The following is a 17,698-nucleotide window of genomic DNA, read 5'->3' as shown; positions in this document are numbered from 1 at the left end:
CCCAGTTTACCTTAATTTTGCCTAGTAATTTTTATGAAAATACAGTTGTTTTACAGACAATTTTTAGAATGGCTTAAGTCTGTTAATTTTTCTTTAAGGTTTTTATCTTTGCTGTCATACCATAAAGACTTACATAAGCCAAAATTTCTTCTAATGCTTTATAACTTCTTATTAATAAATTTGATATGAAAATTCTTTTGGTACAAGGAATTTGATAGAGATCTATATTTTTTTCCAAATGGTTATCCACATAATTTGTTGTCTGTTACGTTTTGAAAACTTTGCAGAATGATTCTGAAATTCATGTGGAAGGATAAATGAATGGTATCAGGCAACATTTTTTATGAGGGTGATGTTTGTTCTGTCAAATATTAAAATATATTAAATTTTAAAGTACAGTTGTTAAACAGTTGTAAGTACTTTATTAGGTGCAAAGACAGAGTGATGGTTGTATAAGCATAGGAAAACATCAGAATAATCACTAAAACATAAGGTCATTTCTGTTTAGAGGGCAAATAATCACTTGCTACTTTCCCTCCTGTCCAAATAATACAGTGAGCGAAAAGGAAACATTCAGGGAAGTCTTAGAGAACATTAAGACCATTTGAAAAAAATTAAAATTTTAAGCCAGCTCAGAATATAGAATATTTAGCTTATACATTGTATGTGAGAAAAGTAAAGCCTGCATTGTATATGTTTTCCTTTTGAAGTATTTAGATGGGCTGTGTGATATTGTTCAGATTTGAATATATATATTTTTTAAATTTTATTTTTAAACTTTACATAATTGTATTAGTTTTGCCAAATATCAAAATGAATCCACCACAGGTATACATGTGTTCCCCATCCTGAACCCTCCTCCCTCCTCCCTCCCCATACCATCCCTCTGGGTCGTCCCAGTGCACTAGCCTCAAGCATCCAGTATCGTGCATCGAACCTGGACTGGCATCTCGTTTCATACATGATATTTTACATGTTTCAATGCCATTCTCCCAAATCTTCCCACCCTCTCCCTCTCCCACAGAGTCCGTAAGACTGTTCTATACATCAATGTCTCTTTTGCTGTCTTGTACACAGGATTATTGTTATCATCTTTCTAAATTCCATATATATGCGTTAGTATACTGTATTGGTGTTTTTCCTTCTGGCTTACTTCACTCTGTATAATAGGCTCCAGTTTCATCCACCTCATTAGAACTGATTCAAATGTATTCTTTTTAATGGCTGAGTAATACTCCATTGTGTATATGTACCAAAGCTTTCTTATCCATTCATCTGCTGATGGACATCTAGGTTGCTTCCATGTCCTGGCTATTATAAACAGTGCTGCAATGAACATTGGGGTACACGTGTCTCTTTCCCTTCTGGTTTCCTCAGTGTGTATGCCCAGCAGTGGGATTGCTGGATCATAAGGCAGTTCTATTTCCAGTTTTTTAAGGAATCTCTACACTGTTCTCCATAGTGGCTGTACTAGTTTGCATTCCCACCAACAGTGTAAGAGGGTTCCCTTTTCTCCACACCCTCTCCAGCATTTATTATTTGTAGACTTTTGGATTGCAGCCATTCTGACTGGTGTGAAATGGTACCTCATAGTGGTTTTGATTTGCATTTCTCTGATAATGAGTGATGTTGAGCATCTTTTCATGTGTTTGTTAGCCATCTGTGTGTCTTCTTTGGAGAAATGTCTATTTAGTTCTTTGGCCCATTTTTTGATTGGGTCATTTATTTTTCTGGAGTTGAGCTGTAGGAGTTGCTTGTATATTTTTGAGATTAGTTGTTTGTCAGTTGCTTCATTTGCTATTATTTTCTCCCATTCTGAAGGCTGTCTTTTCACCTTGCTAATAGTTTCCTTTGATGTGCAGAAGCTTTTAAGGTTACTTAGGTCCCATTTGTTTATTTTTGCTTTTATTTCCAATATTCTGGGAGGTGGGTCATAGAGGATCCTGCTGTGATGTATGTCAGAGAGTGTTTTGCCTATGTTCTCCTCTAGGAGTTTTATAGTTTCTGGTCTTACGTTTAGATCTTTAACCCATTTTGAGTTTATTTTTGTGTGTGGTGTTAGAAAGTGTTCTAGTTTCATTCTTTTACAAGTGGTTGACCAGATTTCCCAGCACCACTTGTTAAAGAGATTGTCTTTAATCCATTGTATATTCTTGCCTCCTTTGTCAAAGATAAGGTGTCCATATGTGCGTGGATTTATCTCTGGGCTTTCTATTTTGTTCCATTGATCTATATTTCTGTCTTTGTGCCAGTACCATACTGTCTTGATAACTGTGGCTTTGTAGTAGAGGCAGAAGTCAGGTAGGTTGATTCCTCCAGTTCCATTCTTCTTTCTCAGGATCGCTTTGGCTATTCGAGGTTTTTTGTATTTCCATACAAAAAAGAAATAAAAGGAATCCAAATTGGAAAAGAAGAAGTAAAGGTCTCACTATTTGCAGATGACATGATCCTCTACATAGAAAACCCTAAAGACTCCACCAGAAAATTACTAGAACTAATCAATGACTATAGTAAAGTTGCAGGATATAAAATCAACACACAGAAATCCCTTGCATTCCTATACACTAATAATGAGAAAACAGAAAGAGAAATTAAGGAAACAATTCCATTCACCATTGCAACGGAAAGAATAAAATACTTAGGAATATATCTACCTAAAGAAACTAAAGACCTATATATAGAAAACTATAAAACACTGGTGAAAGAAATCAAAGAGGACACTAATAGATGGAGAAATATACCATGTTCATGGATTGGAAGAATCAATATAGTGAAAATGAGTATACTACCCAAAGCAATTTATAGATTCAATGCAATCCCTATCAAGCTACCAACAGTATTCTTCACAGAGCTAGAACAAATAATTTCACAATTTGTATGAATATATATTATATTTTTAAAGGCACCATTTTCCTTATGAAAAAAAGATGATCCTAACACAAATGTTAATCTACTGTCTTGGTAGAATTATCATATACTTAATTGAATTGGCTCAGGTTTACTGTTTAAAAGTTTACGATGACAGAGACACAGTAGTGATAAGGTCTTACTGGGAGCTATACCACTGATGGGCTGTCTTTCAAGATGTTTCTTTAGTGTAAATGCTGCAGAGCTGTTGTCTGCACTGACATATTTGGAGTTTACTCTAATGGAGAGTGTGGTAAAAATTGATGCATACAGTGGCATAACTTCATTTTGGGGTTCTTTGGAAAATTAAAAAAAGAACACTTGTTGCTTTGTATCATATTCTTCTCAGTAATCTCACTATATGGAAAAGTTATTTTCTTGAAGCCCAGGATTATATACCACAAAGCCAAAGGATGATTTGAACTTAGTCCCCAGTCCCCAGCCTTGTCCCTATTCTCACACATTAGCTGCCCACCCTTGGCTTTTATTTTTATCTCCATGACATAAATTACTTTCTTAATTATTTCTTTACTTTTAACCACCTCTGTTGTGATTTGTATTGTTGAAATAATTCCACCCACTCTACTAGAATGGTAAAGAATCTGCCTACAATGCAGGGGACCCATATTTGATCTCTGGGTCGAGAAGATTCCCCTGGAGACGGGAATGGCTACCCATTCCAGTGTTCTTGCCTGGAGAATTCCATGACTAAAAGAGCCTGGTGGGTTGCAAAGAATCAGACATGACTGAGCAAATAATGCACACACATGCTCCACCAGAATAGTTAAAATGCTGTTATTAATAAGAGAAAGCTCTGGTTTTCAAAAAAAATTAGTGACAGTGGCTAGTGGGGGAAAAAAGGCTTAAAAATAATTGGCTTTAAGATACCTCTAATACTAGATATTTAAGAGAAGTAATCATTTTGTAAATGTTTATATTTATCTTTCTGACTTTTCATATTGGAAGAGGTAGTCCTGAGATATTCTAGTGTAGCTCTGTCCAATAGAAATATAATATGAACCACCTATGTGTAAAATTTTCTGGAAGTCACATTAATAAAGGAACTCCTATAAATGGAAAAGAAAAGCCAATTTCTAGAAACAAGAAAATTATGAAAGAAAAAAAAACTTACTGGTAAAGGCAAACATATAGTAAAGGTAGTAGATCATCCACCTATAAAACTAGTATAAAAGTTAAAAAATAAAAGTAGTAAAATTATATCTAAAATAATTAAGATGGAGAGATCAAGATGGCAGAAATAGAAGGATATGGAGCTCACCTACTCCCATAAATACATCACAAATACATTTACGTGTGAAACAGTTCTCATAGAATACCTACTGAATGGTGACAGAGGATCTCATACAACCACAGTTGCAAGAATGATCACCATGTACTTGAGTAGCGTGGAAAAAATGAGGGGGAAGTATCTGAAGTGCCCCTGGGAGGGAGCTGTGAAAGGGGAAAGATTCCCTCATCCTGGGAACTCCCATTCATCAGCTAGGAGATCAGGCAGGACAGAAAGGGAGCTTCAAAGGCTCAGAGGGAGGGGAGAAGATACTTTGCGGCAGGCAGAACAGAGACCAAAAACACAGATGATCTGGGCCACCTCACTGCACTCCCCAGCCTGTGATACGTATCTGATGGTGCATGCAGGGGCTGGGTGCTAAAACTCAGGCTTCAGAGGTCAAACCATAGGACTGGAGTTGGCTGCATGGAGACACCCTGAAGGAGTTGGGAGTGTGGGCCAGAACTGGGAGTGTATGCAGGACAGAGCTGAGGTCCACATAGAAGCTGCATGGTTAACAAGCATGCAGAGGAGGAAGTGGGGCCTCACTATAGGAGCCTCATTTTTGGCATGCTTGCAGTGGGTATGGCTCTGCCTCCATGAGCTTTGGGAGCATGCAAACACAGAAGGGTTGTCCAACACAGAAGCAGAGCTGAAATCTGAGCAGATCCCCAGGGGCCACATGACTTTGGAAGCAGGGCTGAAATCTGAACTTTATCTGGTGGCTTTGCAACTTCAGCAGATTTACACCTGGAGTGCCTTTGTAAGCTCAGTGGTGGTGGGACATCTGAGCAGATTACTGGTACTCCTATGGTTGAGGTGGGTCTGGAGGTAGTAGCTGTGGGCATTGTGGGCAGGGACATGTGGAGCCAGGGCCAGGATGATACTGTATCTCCCATAGTGGGTACAGGTGTGCAACTAATCATGACTATGGTGGGTCCCAGTGCCTGACATAAGTAGATCTGTGCCAGTGGATCTCTGTTGATGACTTTGTGAGCACAGAACCTGAGGGACACCCAGTTCCTACATTTTCACAGCTGAAAGCAGTGCCAGCAGCAATGTAACAGCAGTGTACTTTGTGAGCATGCACATTGGGTAAAAGCTGACACCGAAGAGTGTACTTTCTGGTGGATAGCTCCTGCAGAAGAGTAATCAGTGACTCCTCTCCCAGTGGAAGCGCACCAGTTACACCTACCCCACATTGTAGCTCATAAACAGATCTAGGGGCATCTGCTCCAACAACTGGGGAGCAGATCCTGCTCCTGACAGAGCTTTGACAGCCACAGAGCAAAGAGGAGGTCCTGCTCAACATGCAGTGCAGGCTCTGGTTACACAACGCCATTCACGCCCTGTATCAAGGGGATAACAGCCAGCAAACTGAGGAAAGACATGGGAGGCTTCTATACTAAAAGCCCTTGCACCAAAAATATTAGACACATGCAGGCCACACACAGATGCTCCTACACAAAAACAGCCACAAGTAGGTAACTGTTTCTCCTAAATTTAGAGTTAGAAATGTAAGTATAAAGAAGCAGAGGAACCACTCCTAATTAAAAGAACAAGAGAAGTCTCCTGAAAGAATAAACAATGAAACAGATCTCTCCAGTCTACCACATCCTGAGTTCAAAAAGGAGGTAATAAAAATACTAAACAGCACAAAACTCCTAGAGGAGAACATAGGCAAAACATGGTGTGACAGAAATTGTAGCAATGTTTTCTTAGGTCAGCCTCCCAAAGTAATAAAATTTTTAAAAAATCAAATGGGACTTAATCAAACTTAGATGCTTTTAAGGAAACTATAAACAAAATGAATTGTGTAGCTGCTATGGAAAGTAGTATGGAGGTTTCTTTAAAAACTAAAAAGAGAGTTACCATATGACTCAGCTTTATCCTATTCCTGGGCATATATCAACAGATAGCTGTAATTCTAAAAGATACATGCCCCCCACCCAAACACACTGATTATAAACAGCACTGATTATAATAGCCAAGACATGGAAGCAACGTAAATGTCCGTTGGCAGATGGATGAATAAAGAAGATGTGACATATATATATATAAAGGAAACTATAAGCAAGGTGAAAAGACAACCTTCAGCATGGGAGAAAATAATAGTAAATGAAACAACTGACAAAGGATTAATTTCCAAAATATACAAGCAGTTTATACAACTCAATAACAGAAAAACAACAAAAGTGGGAAAAAGACCTAAACAGATATTTCTCCAGATAAGACATACAGATGGCTAACAAACACATTAAAAGATGCTCAGCATCGCTCGTTATTAGAGAAATGCAAATCAAAACTACAATGAGATATCACCTCACACTGGTCAGAATGGCCATCATCAAAAAGTCTACAAATAATAAATGCTGGAGAGGGTGTGGAGAAAAGGGAACCCTCTTGCTCTGTTGGTGTGAATGTAAATTGATACAGCCACTATGGAAGACAGTATGGAGATTCCTTAAAAAACTAGAAATAAAACCACCATATGACCCAGCAATCCCACTCCTAGGCACATACCCTGAAGAAACCAAAATTGAAAAAGACAGTGTACCCCAATGTTCATTGCAGCATTATTTACAATAGCTAGAATGTGGAAGCAAACTAGATGTCCATCAACAGATGAATGAATAAAAGTTGTGGTACATATATACAATGGAATATTACTCAGCCATAAAAGGAACACATTTGAATCAGTTCTAATGAGGTGGATGACCGTAGAGCCTATTATACAGAACGAAATAACTCAGAAAGAGAAAGATAAATATCCTATACTAATGCATATATACGGAATCTAGAAAGATGGTACCAAAGATTTTATTTGCAGGGCAACAGCAGAGAAACAGACAACAGATTTTTGGACACGGGGAGAGGGGAAGAGAGGAGGAGGGGGAGGAGAGGGTGAGATGTATGGAGAGAGTAACATGGAAACTTATATTATCATATGTAAAATAGAGAGCCAATGGGAATTTGCTGTATGTCTCAGGGAACCCATACAGGAGTTCTGTATCAACCTAGAGGGTTGAGATGGGGAGGGAGATGGGAGGGAGATTAAAGAGGGAGGGGACATACGTATATCTGTGGTTGAGTCTTGTTGATGTTTGGCAGAAACCAACAAAATTCTATAAAGCAATTATCCTTCAGTTAAAAATATAAATTTAAAAATTAAAAAAAGATGTGGCATACACACACACACACACACACAACACACACCAGAATGCCTAAGAGAGACAGAGACAGTGTGCCTGAAGATGAAGAGACAGAGATAATGCCTGAAGAACTATGGATGAAGGTTCATAGCATTGTACAGGACCAAAACCATCCCAAAGAAAAAGAAATGCAGTAAGGCAAAATGGTTCTCTGAGGAGGCCGTTGTGATAGCTGAGAAAAGAAGAGACGCAAAAGGCAAAGGAGAAAGGAAAAGGTAAACCCAACTGAATACAGAGTTCGAAGAATAGCAAGGAGAGAAAAGAAAGCCTTCTTAAGTGAACAATGCAAATAAATAGAGGAAAATAATAGAATGGTAAAGACTAGTGGTCTCTTTAAGAAATTTAGAGACACCAAGGGAACATTTCCTGCAAAGGTGGACACAACAAAGGGCAGAAATGGTGTGGACCTAACAGAAACAGAAGAGATTAAGAAGAGGTGGCAAGAATACACAAGAACTGTACAAAAAGGTCTTAATGACCTGGATAACTATGATGGTGTATCACTCTCTAGAGCCAGACATCCTGGAGTGTGAAGTCAAGTGGGCCTTAGGAAGCATCACTATGAACAAAACTAGTGGAGGTGATGGAATTCTTCTAGCTCAGCTCTTCACAGTCCTTAAAGATGATGCTGTTAAAGTGCTGCACTCAATATGCCAGCAAATTTGGAAAACTCAGCAGTGGCCACAGGACTGAAAGAGGTCGGTTTTCATTCCAATCCGAAAGAAGGACAAGGCCAAAGAATGTTCAGACTACACACACTTGTGCTCATTTCACATGTTAGCAAGATAATGCTCAAAATCCTTCAAGATAGGCTTCAATAGTACACGAGCCGAGAACTTCCAGATGTACAAGCTGGGTTTAGAAAAGGCAATGGAACTAGAGATCCAATTGCCAACATCCGTTGGATTGCAGAGAAAGCAAGGGAATTCCCCCAAACATCTGCTTCTGCTTCATTGACTACACTGAAGTCTTTGGTGGCATGGATAACAACAAACTGTGGAAGATTCTTAAAGAGATGAGCATACTAGACCACCTTACTTGCCTCCTGAGAAACCAGTATGCAGGTCAAGAAGCAACAGAACCTGACATGAAACAATGGGCTGGTTCAAAATTGGGGGAGAAAGTACGTCAAGGCTGTATATTGTCACCTGCTTATTTAACTTACATGCAGAGTACATCATGTGAAGTGCCAGGCTGGATGAATCACAAGCTGGAATCAAGATTGCCAGGAGAAACATAAGCAACCTCAGATATGCAGATGACACCATCTAATGGCAGAAAGTGAAGAGGAACTAAAAATCCTTATGACGAAGGTGGAAGAGGAGAGTGAAAAATCTGACTTAAAACTCAGCATTCAAAAAATTAAGATCATGGCATCCAGTCCCATCACTTCAGGGCAAATAGAAGGGGAAAAAGTGAAAGCAGTGACATTTTGTTTTCTTGGGCCCCAAAAATCACTGAAGATGGTGACTGCAGCCATGAAATTAAAAGATGCTCCTTGGAAGAAAAGCTATGACAAACCTAGACAGCATATAAAGAAGCACACACATCATTTTGCTGACAGAGGTTCAATATTTTGGCCACCTGATGCAAAGAGCTAACTCATTGTAAAAGACGCTGATGCTGGAGAAAATTGAGGGCAACAGGAGAAGGGGGTGACAGAGGATGAGATGGTTGGATGGCATCACTGACTCAACGGACATGGGTTTGAAGAAACTCGGGGATATAGTAATGGACAGAGAAACTTGGCATGCTGCAGTTCATGGGGTTGCAAAGAGCAGGACATGACTTAGCAACTGAACAACAACAATGTATGAGAAACCCATGGCTAGAATAATATTCCACTGTGAAAGGCTGAAAGCTTTTCTACTAAGATTAGGAAACACCCAAGGATGCCCATCCTCACCAGTTTTATTCACCATAGTATTAGGAATCCTAACCATTGCAATCAGGCAAGAAAAAGATAAAAGGCACCCAGACTGCAGAGGAAGAAGTAAAACTGTTTGCAGGTGATATGTTACTACATACAGAAAACCCTAAAGCCTCCACAATAATAAAAACAGAAATGGCTGCTAATGAATTCAGTAAAGTTGATGTCTAAAAAAATCAATATACAGAAATTTGTTGCTTTTTTGTACACTAATCATGTACTATCAGAGAAATTAAGATTTCAGGCCCATTTACAACTGCATCAAAAAGTTTAAAAGTTTAAAATACCAAAAAAATGTGAAACACCTGTACTTTGAAAACTAAGACTTTGAGAGAAATTGCAGATGGAGATGACACAAATAAATTGAAAGATATACCATGCTCATGGATTAGAAGAATTAATACTGATAAAATGTCCATACTGCCTAAAGCAGTTTATACATTCAGTGAAGTCCCTATCAAAATTCCAATGATATTTTGCACAGAACTGGAACAGATAAGTCTAAAGTTTGTATAGAATCACACACACACAAAACCAAACCCCAAAGAGCTAAAGCGATCTTAAGAAAGAAGAAGAAAGTTGTAATTATCATATTCCCTGATTTCAAACTATTGTACAAATCTATAGTAATCAAAAGTATAAGGTGCTGGCATAAAAACAGACACAGATCAATGGACCAAATAGCCCAGAAATAAATTTACATTTATATTGTCATTAATTTATAGGGTCATTAACTTATAACCATATAAATTGGGAAAGGAGTACATCAGGGCTGTATCTTGTCACCCTGTTTATTTAACTTAGATGCAAAGTACATCATGCAAAATGATGGGCTTGATGAAGCACAAGCTAGAATCAAGATTGCCAGGAGGAATATTAATAACCTCAGATATGCAGATGACCCCACCCTTATGTCAGAAAGTGAAGAGGAACTAAAGAGCCTCTTAATGAAAGTGAAAGAGGAGAGTGAAAAAGTTGCCTTAAAACTCAACATTCAGAAATCTAAGATCATGGCATCTGGTCCCATCACTTCATGGGAAATAGATGGGGAAACAATGGAAACACTGACAGACTTCATTTTCTTGGGCTCTAAAATCACTGCAGATGGTAACTGCAGCAATGAAATTAAAAGATGCTTGCTCCTTGGAAGAAAAGCTATGACCAACCTAGACAGCATATTAAAAAGCAGAGACATTACTTTGCTGACAAAGGTCAGTTTAGTCAGAGCTATGGTTTTTCCAGTAGTTATGTATGGATGATAAAGCTGAGCACCGAAGAATTGATGCTTTTGAACTGTGGTGTTGGAGAAGACTCTTTGAGAGTCCCTTGAGCTGCAAGGAGATCCAACCAGTCCATCCTAAAGGAAATCAGTCCTGAATATTCATTGGAAGGACTGATGCTGAAGCTGAAGCTCCAATACTTTGGCCACCTGACGCAAAGAACTGACTCATTAAAAAGACCCTGATGCTAGGAGAGATTGACGGCAGGAAGAGAAGGGGACGATAGAGGATAAGATGGTTGGATGCATCACTAACTCAATGGACATGAGTTTGAGCAAGCTCCGAGAGTTGGTGATAGACAGGGAAGCCTGGTGTACTGCAGTCCATGGGGTTGCAAAGAGTTGGACATGAGTGAGTGGCTGAACTGAACTGAACTAATTTATGACAAGGAAGCCAAGAATATACAATGGGGGAGAAGACAGTCTCTTCAAAAAATGGTGCTGGGAAAAAAGAATGAAACGACAGGTTTTTATACCTTGTATAAAAATAAACTGAAAATAGATGACACGTAAATGTGAAAGCTGAAAGCATAAAACTCCTAGAAGAAAACATAGATAATATGTTCTTTGGCGTTGTTCTTAGCAATATATACATATATATATATATATGTATATATATATATTTAGATCTGTGTCTTCAGGCAAGGAAAACAAAAGCAAAAATAAACAAGTGGAACTATATCAAACTAAAAAGCCTTGCACAGGAACTGATGGCAGAGGCACTATCAACAAAATGAAAAGGTATACTGCTGAATCAGTTACGTTCAGTTGCTCAGTCGTGTCCAACTCTGCGACCCCATGGACTGCAGCACACCAGGCTTCCCTGTCCATCACCAGCTTCTGGAGCTTGCTCAGACTCATGTCCATTGAGTTGGTGATGCCATCCAACCATCTCGTGTTCTGTCGTCCATTTCTCCTCCTGCCTTCAATCTTTCCCAGTGTCAGAAGAAGAGTCAGTTCTTTGCATCAGGTGGCCGAAGTATTGGAGTTTCAGCTTCACCATCAGTCCTTCCAGTGAATATTCATGATTGATTTCCTTTATTATTAACTGGTTTGATTTCCTTGCAGTCCAAGGGACTCTCGAGTCTTCTCCAACACCACAGTTCAAAAACATCATTTCTTTGGCGCTCAGCTTTCTTTATGGTCCAGCTCTCACATCCATACATGACTACTGGAAAAACCATAGCTTTGACTAGACGAACCTTTGTCAGCAAAATAATGTGTCTGCTTTTTAATATGCTGTCTACGTTTGTCATAGCTTTTCTTCCAAGGAGTAAGCATCTTTTAATTTCATGGCTGCAGTCATCATCTGCAATGATTTTGTTGTCCAAGAAAATTGAATTGGAGGACATATTTGCAAATGATTTATTTTGTAAGGAGTTTAATATCTAAAATATACAAAGAACTTAAAGAGGTCAAGGTCAAAAAACAATCTGATTTTTAAAAATTGGCAGAGGACTTGAATAGACATTTTTCCAAAGGAGACATACAGACTTGAGAAAAGATATTCAGCATCACTAATCATCAGGAAAATGCAATTCAAAACCACAGTGAGATACTGTCTCACCCCTGTCAGAATGGCTATTACCCAAAGGTAACAAGTAAGTGTTGAAGATGATGAAGAGAGGGGAGCCCTCCTGCACTGTTGTGTGTATGTACTCGGTCATGTCCAGCTCCTGCAACCCCATGGACTGTAGCCCACCAGGCTCCTCTGTCCGTGGAATTTTCCAGGCAACAATACTGGAGTGGGTTGCCATTTCCTACTCTGGGAGATTTTCCTGACCCAGGAATTGAACCCAAGTCTCTTGCGTCTCCTGCATTGGCCAGACGGATTCTTTATCTTTGTACCATCTGGGAAGCCCCCATGCAATGTTGGTGGGAATATAAATTGGAAGCACAGCATAGAGATTCCTTAAAAATTAAAAAAAGAACTATCATATGATCTAACAAATTACAATTCTGTCCATTTTTCCAAAAAAAAAAAAAGACATTCAAAAGGATATGTGTACCCCTATGTTCTTTGCATCATTATTCACAGTAACAAAGATACGAGGCAACCCAAGTGCCCATTGATAGATGAATGGATAAAGAAAATGTGGTATATGAATCATAAAAAAGAATGAAATTTTACCATTTGCAGCAATCTGGATGTCCCTATAGGATATTATGCTAAGTGAAATAAGACAGAGAAAAACAAATTCCATATGACTTCACTTACATGTGGAATCTAAGGGATGAAACAAAACAGAAACAGACTCATAGATCCAGAGAACAAACTGGCAGTTGTCACGGAGGAGAGGATGAGGGGAGTTGGGCAAAATAGGTGAAGGAAATTAATTTAAATTTCCAGTTATAAAATAATTAAGTCATGGGATGTGATGTGCAGCATAGGAAATATAGTTTATAATATTGTAATAGCTTTGTACAGTGACAGATGGCTATTAGACTTATCATGGTGATCAGTAATAATGTATATGTGTCAAATCACTATGTTTTACACCTGAAACTAACATACTGTATGTCATCTGTACTTCAGTGTAAAAAAAAGGGGGAAAAAGGCTGTATTTTTGATGCTATAGAACTAAGATATTGGTTAGTTTTTATGTATCAAATCTAGACTCGCTGGTTAAACTATAGCTTAGTTAAACTATTAATTTCAACACCAGTTTACTTTAAGATCACGGATTTGAACTGAATGTTAAATAGCTATTACAGTGTTAAACAATGCTAATGTTTTGCAATCACGTATTGTCTTTCATCCTGAGCATCCAGTTGAGCAGTGGTTTTCTAGCTGTGTTCTGCCAAGCCCCAGGGCTACTGTGCAATTTAAAATAGGGTTGGGAGGTTCAGTAAGCTGGGCTCTTTCTCTTACCACCATCATCCAGTATCTTCAGTGTTTTATTCTGTGCAGAATTCTATGTAAGGTTTCCCCTTGTTGAGGTGGGTAGTTTATGTGGTATTTTAAAAGTTTGGAGGCAGTTGCATCCTGGCATCTAAACCTGCTTGATGTTCTTTTTTCACACTATTGTAGGAATCTGGTAAAAAGTTTTTGATTCTTTATGCTGGAATCTTGGTCTGTAATTTATATAAACACTGTTTTTCTGCCTCTTTGCCTTTCTCCTCCCACCCTCTCTCTGGCTTATGGGCATCATTGAGCATCTACTTTATGTGACCATAGTAGGATTTTGGCCCTGTACTGTATACAATAAAAATCTTTACACAGCAGATAGATTTCCCAGAGACTTAAATTTCTAAAATAAAATTGTGTGCTTTACCTTTTAAAAATACTTAGAATACAGGAAGTTTTACTTACACAAATATTTTATGTCTGTCTTCAGTGTGAAGATGAAGTACCTTTCAGGATGCTGGAATTAAACTTGTGAAAAACTAGAAAGTTGGGAGCTAAAAACCAGTGTAAAAAAAAAAAAAAAAACAGTATAGCTGGGATACAAAGCCTAAAAAATCATCCAAATGTACAGGAATTGTGTACTACAGGTCCATGAGACAGTTGCTAAAGTGGCTTGTCTTCTCATTCTCTTGACATTGTCTTTTACAGAGCAAAAGTTTTAAATTTTAATGAATTTCAGCTTATCAGTTATTTCTTTCAGGGATCATGTCTTTGGTGTTGTATTTACAAAGATACCACTGTACCCAAAGTTAGCTACGTTTTCTCCTATATTATCTTTCAAGAGTTTTGTAAGTTTTGCATTTTACATTTAGGTCTATGATCCATTTTAATTAATTTTTGTGGAGAGCATAAAACCTTTGTCAGACATGTCATTTTTTTTTCTTGCATATGGATATCCAGTTATTCCAGCACCATTTGTTGAAAAGACTATCTTTGCTCCATCTTATTACCTTTGCTCTTTTATCGAAGATCAGTTGACTATATTTATAAGGGTCAATTTCTGGGCTCTGTATTCTGTTCCCTTAATCTATTTGTCTGTTCTCTTGCTGATACTACACTGTTGATGACTATAGCTTTATAGTAAATCTTGAAGTTAGGTAACATCAGTCAGCCAACTTTGTTCTTCTCTTTTGATATTGTATTAGCTATTCTGACTCTTTGCCTCTCCCTGTAAACTTTAGAATCAGTTTTGTTGATATTCACAAAATGCTGATAACTTGCTGATATTTTGATTGGGATTGTATTGAATTCATAGATAATATTGGGAAGAACTGACACTTTGACTGTATTGATTCTTCCTTTCCATGAACATGGAATATCTGTCGTTTATTCTTTGACATCGTTCATCAGAGATCTGTAGTTCTTCTCTTATAGATCTTGTACATATTTTATTAGATTTGTACTTAAGTAATTTCTTTAGGTGTTAATATAAATAGTGATGTGTTTTTTTGTTTTTTAATTTTTATTTTATTCATTTGGCTGCAATGGATCTTAGTTGCAGCATCATATCCACTTCTGTAGTTGTGGTGCATGGGCTTAGTTGCTCCAAGGCATGTGGGATCTTGGCTGCCTGATCAGGGATTGAACCCGTGTCCTCTGCATTACAGGGCAGATTCTTAACCACTGGACTACCGGGAAAGTCCTATGTTTTGTTTTTAATTTAAATTCCACATGTTTACTTTTGGCATATAGGAAAATGGTTGACTTTTATATATTAACCTTATATCTTGCAACCTTCCTATAGTTGCTTATTAACTCAAGGGAATTTTTTTTTTTTTGGTTGATTCTTTCAGATTTTCTACATAGATGATCACATCATCTGTGGATAAAGGTAGTTTTATGACTTCTTTCCTGATCTGTATACCTTTTATTTCCTTTTCTTACTGCATTAACTAGGACATCCACTATGATGTTGAAAAGGAGTGATGTAAGGATAGATTGTTGCCTTATATCTGATCTTTGTGGGAAAGTGTCAAGTTTCCCAACATTAAGTATAATGTTAGCTGTATGGTTTCTGTAGAAAGTCTTTGTCAAGTTGAGAAAGTTCCTCTCTATTCCTAGTTTTTATCATGGAGTTTTTTTTTTTTTTTCTTTCTACCATGAATATATTATATATACACATATATATGTATGTATATGTATTTTTAAAATTGGAGAACAATTGCTTTACAATGTTGTGGTGGTCTCTGTAGTACATCAGTGTGAATCAGTCATAATTATATATATATCAACTCTCTCTTGAGCCTCCCTACCTGCCACATTCCACCCCTCTGAGTTGTCTTAGAATGCCAGACTGGGCTCCCTGTATTATACAGCAACTTTCCACTGACTGTCTGTTTTACACGTGATGGTCTATGTATGTCAGTGGTATTTGCTCAGTTCATCTCACTCTCACCTTCCCCCGCTGTGTCAAGTCTGTTCTCTACTAGGTTCATCACTACCACTTTTCTAGATTCCATATATATGTGTTAATATATCAGTACTTGTTTTTTTCTTTCTGACTTACTTCACTCTATATAAGAGGCTCTAGGTTCATCTACCTCACTACAACTGACTCAGATTTATTCCTTTTTATGACTGAGTATATTCCATTGTACCACAACTTCTTTATCCGTTCATTTGTTGATGGACATCTAGGTTCCTTCCATGTCTTAGCTATTGTAAATAGTGCTGTGATGAACATTGGGGTACATGTGTCATTTTGAATTGTGGCTTTCTCAGGGTGTGGTGTATGCCCAGTAGTAGGATTGCTGGGTCATATGGTAGTTTGGGGGCTTCCCTAGTGGGTAAGTGATAAAGAATATGCCTGCAATTCAGGAGACCACTTTCTACACAAGGGATGTGGGTTCAATCCCTGGATTGGGAATATTGCCTGTAGAAGAAAATGGCAACCCACTCTAATATTCTTGTCTGGAAAATCCCATGGACAAAGGAGCTTGGAGGGCTACAGTCCACGGGGTCACAAGAGCCAGACATGACTTGGTGACTAAACCACCACCACATGGTGGTTTTATCCCTAGTTTGTTGTGAATCTCCATACTGTAGTGGCAGTACCAGTTCACGTTCCCACCAGCAGTGCAGCAGGGTTCTAGTTTCTCTACATGCTCTCTAGCATTTATTGTTTGTAGTTCTTTTTCTGATGACCATTCTGATTGGTATGAGGTGATACCTCATTGTAGTTTTGATTTGTATTTCTCTAATAATGAGTGATGTGAACATCTTTTCATGTGTTTATTGGCCATCTGTATGTCTTCTTTTGAGAAATGTCTGCTTAAATTTTTGTTCAGTTTTTGACTGGAGTGGTGAATGAATTATGTATTACTTAATGATCTATTGCTGTATGTTTTTATGGAGGTAAAATTCAGTTTCATTTTCATTCTTCCTTGTTCATTGATTATTCTTTTACTTTTACCAATTGGTAATTTGTGTATTTTTAGGCTCAGCTTGCCAATCGGAAACAAAAATTAGAGTCTGTGGAACTGTCCAGCCAGTCGGAAATTCAGCACCTGAGCAGTAAGCTGGAGCGGGCCAATGATACTATCTGTGCCAATGAGTTGGAAATAGAGCGCCTCACCATGAGAGTCAATGACTTGGTTGGAACCAATATGACTATTATGCAAGAGCAGCGGCAGAAAGAAGAAAAATTGAAGGAATCTGAAAAAATGCTAGAGGTATATTTTTAAATTTTTATATACTATAACTGAGGAAATGTGTGTGTGTCTGTTTTAAGAGAAACTAACCTACAACCAGGTTCCAAAATCTGCAGTTTCTTACCTACCCTATAGCCAGTGGATCAGATATTGACATTGGGCCTATTAATACTATATCTGTTATATAATTTACAGTTTGACTCCTGGCTTCCTTTTCTCATGAAATAGAAAAACTGTAATAACATCTGACTTTTTTTCTGAGTATTTTTACAGGTTCTGCAAGAAGAAAAGAGGGGATTGAAGGCAGCTCTTCAGACTCAAGAAAATTTTATCCATGATGCAAGAATACAAAAGGAGAAGCTGCAAGCAAAATTAAAGGCAGTTGATACTCAACACACAGTAGAGACCATAAGGTATAATCTTAAATGTTATTAGTCTTAGCCACAGGGTGGTTTGGCATTTGCATGGTTTTTAATATTACATATTCATAATTTTGTGCTTGATCATATTATAGGTTTTCTTAG

General features: G+C 37.9%; 1 protein-coding gene across 16 annotated transcripts in view; it reads left to right on the top strand.

The window, feature by feature from the left end:
* The window catches only part of CEP63 (centrosomal protein 63), a 73,905-nt gene that overhangs the window by 39,202 nt on the left and 17,005 nt on the right, over window positions 1-17,698 (top strand). For all 16 annotated transcript variants that reach the window (XM_059889174.1, XM_024996353.2, XM_024996346.2 and 13 more), the window contains 2 exons: window positions 16,962-17,195; window positions 17,448-17,587. In XM_059889174.1, coding sequence (XP_059745157.1) covers window positions 16,962-17,195; window positions 17,448-17,587 — 374 coding nt within the window. The remainder of the gene's footprint in view (window positions 1-16,961; window positions 17,196-17,447; window positions 17,588-17,698) is intronic.

This window comes from Bos taurus, chromosome 1 (genome assembly GCF_002263795.3).
Source record: "Bos taurus isolate L1 Dominette 01449 registration number 42190680 breed Hereford chromosome 1, ARS-UCD2.0, whole genome shotgun sequence".
NCBI lineage: Eukaryota > Metazoa > Chordata > Mammalia > Artiodactyla > Bovidae > Bos > Bos taurus.
This window is presented reverse-complemented; position numbering and strand designations above follow the sequence as displayed.